Source organism: Mytilus galloprovincialis, chromosome 11, assembly GCF_965363235.1.
Source record: "Mytilus galloprovincialis chromosome 11, xbMytGall1.hap1.1, whole genome shotgun sequence".
NCBI classification, from domain to species: domain Eukaryota; kingdom Metazoa; phylum Mollusca; class Bivalvia; order Mytilida; family Mytilidae; genus Mytilus; species Mytilus galloprovincialis.
The window spans coordinates 30,979,644-30,986,108 of NC_134848.1; the positions used below are offsets into that span (position 1 = coordinate 30,979,644).

Below are 6,465 nucleotides of genomic sequence, written 5' to 3' on the forward strand. Positions count from 1 at the left end.
GACAACTATCCACAAATGACCAAAATGACACAGACATTAACAACTATAGGTCACCGTACTGCCTTCAACAATGAGCAAAGCCCATACCGCACAGTCAGCTATAAAAAGCCCCGATAAGACAATGTAAAACAATTCAAACGAGAAAACTAACGGCATATATTTCCATGAATTTTCTCGACTTTATTTTTAAATTTCAACTGTTCCTATCCCAACAACATGTGTTCTCAAAGTAAATTGATTCCAAATATTTGTTTTTCCCACTTAATTTGGCATTTTGGAGATTCATCTATATTTAATAGCGTACGAATATTTTCGAGTTGATAATGTCAAGGTCATCTGATATTGTCAAGGTCATCTGATATTGTTAATTTCATTTTAATTTGCTAATTTTGAATTTTGCAAAATTTCGAAATCTACACGAAATCTACCGAATTGTTTGTGTAATTTTAGAAAATTCGGAAATACAATTTCTCCGATCAATGAGCTTTCTATCAATTTCGATATAGCTAATAAATTCCGTAATTTCTTAATCCCAAATGTTCTTGACAGTTATGAGATCTCTTTTCAAAAATGGAGGGTATAGAAATGGTTAATTTTTTAATAGAAGAGAAGAATTTCCAAATATTCACACATTTTAAATACCACAGTTATCTGTAGATAAAACAAAGGTTTTATTCAGCTATGTATATCCTACCTCGATTCACATATAAATTGTCGTTTTTCAGTAGTGCAGATCGATTTCGGGCCGTCAAACCATTGATAACCATGACCCAAATTGGTAAGATAACTACAACTTCCCAAAATAAGATAATTCGGTTCTGATTTAAACCAGTTCGCAAAATTGTTAGAATTTGTTGTATTTCCAGATTGCCATTCATGAGTGCCGCCAACTTTTATCTCTAATCCAATCCATGGAAAATAATTATCCGTTATATCTGCAACAAATAGTTGAAAATAAGTATATGTTTACCTATTTTGAAAAGTTTAGTAATATATATAATATATATATATATATATATATATACGTTTAGCATTACTTTGTTAATTGTAACTTTCATTTTAGTAGTGAAGTATTAAATGTTTTTTAATTTTTTTTAAAGGATATGTTAGAGTACATTCAATTTAGATGTATAACCTCTGTCAATATTATGTTTGACGCATCTACCTTGTACAAAGTTTAGTTATTTTCAATTTCAACTTTATGATGGATTGACAGAACTTGTTTTAAGTAAAGAAATGGGTAAAGCAGATATTGTTCAGTGGTTATCGTTTGTTGGTGTGGTTCATAAGTGTTTCTCATTTCTTTTCATATAGGAGACAGTTGGTGTGAATGATTTTACACTAGAGATATATACTTCAGATGCAGGTGCTGCTAGAATCACATATAACTAACTAGACGGTTTATAATTTATAATTTTAATTCATCGATTTTGTCGTTGAATATTTTCACAAGAAGTTGGAAAAGAAGTGAACTACTTTTTGTCCAATTGTGTAATTGAAATTTTGAAAAAAATGACATATTTCTAATTTAAAGATCAATATGGATGACAGCAAAATACAATTGCTAACCAACTGCTGGAACAACTTCTGGAATAGTTGAATCAATGAATGTGTCTTCTTCTTTGTCATTTATTTCCAACAGTTGACCACACATAGAAATACAAGTTTCCTGAAAATAGTAATTGGACAGTTCCTCACGATCAAAACAAAGCGTAATATAACCATAAGTAAATAAACTTCAATGATTTTTTATATAAAAAAAAAAAACGAATTTACACACCTTACAATTAAATATGTAAAACACTTATATTTTGAATTAATATTTATGTCACAATTGTAAATGTAAATCCATGAAATGTCCCGGTTGTATTAAATAAAAATGTATATAACTATTCACCTTTGCCTCGTCATAATTCTTGCGAGTGTGAACAAATATGTATGTGGAATCCCTGAATGAACGCAAATAAGCTTCGCTGATATCATTGGGAGCACCTACATATAAATAATAGAGACATATCAAATTGATAGTTAATAAAACTGGTGTGACGTTCATCATTTAAGATATCAAAATATATATACAGCTGAAGGACGCCTCCTGGTGTGGGAATTTCTCGCTACATTGAAGACCTGTTAGTGACCTCACTTCTGTTGTTATCTGTTCTATGGTCGGATTGTTGTCTCTTTGACACATTCCCTATTTCCATTCTCAATTTTATGTATATTTACCCACTTATTTCTTAAAATACAATATTGTGTTGATTTGACTTCCTTTCAAGAATAGCTAAATTTGTTAAGAATAAAACCTGTTTTACCATGTTCTGTGTTCATATTTGATATCAATGTTAAGATGACAATATAATTGGAAAACAGAAAATATATAAACCATCTTTACGCAACATTTTCAATTACATAACGTTAAAAACTTTAAACTGGATTTTGATTGCACACCATGCTTGATGCAATACTTGTTATTTTTATATTAGCCAGTGAAATATAAGCCTTTTTGAATGCGTATATTGATCCGACAAAACCAGATGATCTGAAGAATTCCTTAAAAAAGATAGCAGAACAGCGCGTTTTTGTGTCCTTTTCAAACACAGATTCTGTACCGGATCTGTATTGTAAGCCGATACTGAAAAACAGACTCTAAAGTAAAGATCAAGCAAAGTATTAAAAAAACATAAGTATTACATATAGCACTTATCGGACTCCATGCGCCGGACGCCAAACAAGTGATACTGACATTCCCTATAATGGAATAACCAGCGGAGCAGCTCAATAGTCTCGTGTCTCCAGCATATCGTTCCCCTGTAGTTACAGTCATGTTCCAGTGATCACAGGTTGTTCTTGGTAATGGCTCGGGACATTCAACTACAGATATAACAAGAGCCTGAATCGCTCACCTGGTAAACAATGCCTTCGGCCATGTTTTTTGACGAAATAGAAAATAAAACACAAACTTTATTTTATACACCCTACTGATCATTCAAATGAAGTTTGGTTGAATTTGGTTAAGTAGTTTTAGAGGAGAAGATTTTTTAAAGTTAGCAAATATGATGAACAAATTGTGAAAAATTGTCATTGAAGGACAATAACCCCTTAAGGGGTCAATTGACAATTTTGGTCATATTAACTTATTTGTAGATCTTACTTTGCTGATAATTTTTGCTGTTTACAGTTTATCTTTATCTATAATAATATTCAAGATAATGACCAAAAACTGCAAAATTTCCTTAAAATTACCAATTAAGTGGCAGCAACCCAACAATGGGTTGTTTGATTCATCTGAAAATTTCAGGGCTGATAGATCTTGACCTAATGAACATTTTTACCCCCATGTCAGATTTGCTTTAAATGCTTAAGTTTTTGAGATATAAGCCAAAAACCGCATTTGACCCCTATGTTCTATTTTAAGTAACGGTGGCCATTTTGGTTGGTTGGCCAGGTCACCGGACACATTTTCAAACTAGATACCCCAATGATGGTTGTGGCCAAGTGTAGTTCAATTTGGCTCAGGAGTTTCAGAGAAGATTTTTGTAAAAGATAACTAAGATTTATAAAAAATGGTTAAAAATTGATTATAAAGGGCAATAACTCCTAAAGGGGTCAACTGACCATTTCAGTCATGTTGACTTATTTTGAGGTCTTACTTTGCTGAACATTTTTGCTGTTTACAGTTTATCTCTACCTATAATAATATTCATGATAATAACCAAAAACAGCAAAATTTCCAATTCAGGGGCAGCAACCCAACAACGGGTTGTCCGATTCATCTGAAAATTTCAGGGCAGATAAATCTTGACCTGATAATCATTTGCTCCAAATGCTTCGGTTTTTGAGTTATAAGCCAAAAACTGCATTGGACCCCTATGTTCTATTTTTAGCAATGTCGACCATGTTTGTTGATAGATCAAAACTTCGGATACAATTTATAAACTAGATACCCTAAGGAACATTCAATTAAAGTTTGAAAGTATTTGGCCTAATAGTTTCAGAGGAGAAGATTCTTGAAATAGTTTACGACGACGGACGCCAAATGATGGCATAAGCTCACTTGGCCCTTCGGGCCATGTGAACTAAAAAGTAAAATTACCAAAATACTCCAAAGAAAATTCAAAACAGAGAAAATTAAAAGCTCTAACAAATCAAACGAACGGATAACAACTTCAGAAAATCGTGGGTTAATCCTGATTTCATTAAAAGCTTAACCTGTTACTTGTATGACCGTATTACAAAAACAGTATCTTGAGAGGTGTGTGAACAAAACACACAGATATTATAGGTAAGAATGTCAAAAATATAGGTACAGCTGTGACCATTGTGCTACAAAAATATAAAGGATACAAGAGAAAACTTTAAGATGATAAACAATTGTATTGCACTTTTTTTAGTTCAATTGAAAGTCTGCTTTGGACCATTTTTCCTTCTTTCTTCTTTTTTCATCAAAAATTGATATCTTTTGTCTATAAAATAAAACACATGTGATTATTTTTCCAAATAAATGTAAGAATTGCTTCTTTTTTTCTTTTGTCCTCAACACTTGACATCTTTTGTCTAAAAAAAAACCAAATGTGATTATTTTCCAAATTAATGTAAGAATGGCTTCTGACGTGAGGCAGGCACATACATAATCTTTGCAAATGCTTGAAATCCCCCTAACCTGTGTCAGTAGTGTTGCAACACTACAACACATCACAATAACAACAATCTATAGAAATCAGACGATAAGGGCTTCATTCATCAGATAACTACAAAGCACAATCATTGGTTGTTGGTTGCTTAACGTCAGTGGCAAATATGTCTTGCATTTCCAAAACGAGAACAAGTTAACAATAAAGACAACGTGTCTTTCAACATTCGTTTACAATATTCAAGATTCGTTTTCAACAGTCAACATTTGTTTTCAACTTTCAACATTCGTTTTCAACATTCAACAATCGTTGACAACATGCGATTTTAATTTTTCAACATTCATTTTAATTTTTCAACATTCATTTTCAACATTCAACATTTTTTTTCAACATTCAACTTTTGTTTGCAACATTCCATTTTCAACTTTGAACATTTGTTTTTGACATTCAACATTTGTTTTTAACCTTAACATTGGTTTTCAACTTTCGACATTCAACAATCGTTGATAACAATCGATTTTTAATTTTCAACATTAAACATTCGTTTTCAACATTCAACATTTGTTTTCAAAATTCAACATTCATTTTCAACATTCACATTCGTTTTCAACTTTCAATATTCAACAATCGTTGACAACATTCGATTTTCAACTTTCAACATTCGTTTTTAACTTTCAACATTCGTTTTCAATTTTCAACATTCGTTTTAAACATTCAACATTCGTTTTCAACATTCAACATTCGTTTTCAACTTTCAACATTCAACAATCGTTGACAACATTCGATTTTCAATTTGTCAACATTAAACATCGTTTTCAACTTTCAACATTGGTTTTCAACTTTCAACATTCGTTTTCAACATTCAACAATCGTTGACAACATTCGATTTTCAATTTTCAACATTAAACATCGTTTTCAACTTTCAACATTGGTTTTCAACTTTCAACATTCGTTTTTAACATTCAACATTCGTTTTCAACATTCAACATTCGTTTTCAACTTTCAACATTCAACAATCGTTGACAACATTCGATTTTCAATTTTCAACATTAAACATCGTTTTCAACTTTCAACATTCATTTTCAACATTCAACATTTGTTTTCAACATTCAACTTTTGTTTGCAACATTCGATTTTCAACTTTCAACATTCGTTTTTAACTTTCAACATTCGTTTTCAACAATCAACATTGGTTTTAAACTTTCAACATTTGTTTTCAACATTCAACATTCATTTTCAACATTCGTTTTCAACTTTCAACATTCAACAATCGTTGACAACATTCGATTTTCAACTTTCAACATTCGTTTTTAACTTTCAACATTCGTTTTCAATTTTCAACATTCGTTTTAAACATTCAACATTCGTTTTCAACATTCAACATTCGTTTTCAACTTTCAACATTCAACAATCGTTGACAACATTCGATTTTCAATTTGTCAACATTAAACATCGTTTTCAACTTTCAACATTGGTTTTCAACTTTCAACATTCGTTTTCAACATTCAACAATCGTTGACAACATTCGATTTTCAATTTTCAACATTAAACATCGTTTTCAACTTTCAACATTGGTTTTCAACTTTCAACATTCGTTTTTAACATTCAACATTCGTTTTCAACATTCAACATTCGTTTTCAACTTTCAACATTCAACAATCGTTGACAACATTCGATTTTCAATTTTCAACATTAAACATCGTTTTCAACTTTCAACATTCATTTTCAACATTCAACATTTGTTTTCAACATTCAACTTTTGTTTGCAACATTCGATTTTCAACTTTCAACATTCGTTTTTAACTTTCAACATTCGTTTTCAACAATCAACATT

The 6,465-nt window shown here is 31.0% G+C and overlaps 1 protein-coding gene across 1 annotated transcript; it reads right to left on the reverse strand.

Annotated features, from left to right (window-relative positions):
* Window positions 1-690: 690 nt before the first annotated feature.
* Window positions 691-3,384, reverse strand: LOC143050718 (CD209 antigen-like protein C). Its single transcript, XM_076223848.1, has 4 exons — window positions 2,692-3,384; window positions 1,898-1,992; window positions 1,570-1,669; window positions 691-935 (listed from the first exon to the last, which is right to left on the reverse strand). The coding sequence occupies exons 1-4, from the start codon at window positions 2,822-2,824 to the stop codon at window positions 691-693; spliced, it is 573 nt and encodes a 190-aa protein (XP_076079963.1). The 5' UTR covers window positions 2,825-3,384.
* Window positions 3,385-6,465: the final 3,081 nt, after the last annotated feature.

Excerpts from the sequence above, each read along its gene's own strand:
- LOC143050718 (XM_076223848.1), bottom strand. The coding sequence starts at position 2,824 with ATGACTGTAACTACAGGGGAACGATATGCTGGAGACACGAGACTATTG. Across the intron at positions 1,670-1,897 it reads AGAATTATGACGAGGCAAAG|GAAACTTGTATTTCTATGTG; the intron begins GTGAATAGTTAT and ends TACTATTTTCAG. Across the intron at positions 936-1,569 it reads AGAAGTTGTTCCAGCAGTTG|ATATAACGGATAATTATTTT; the intron begins GTTAGCAATTGT and ends TATTTGTTGCAG.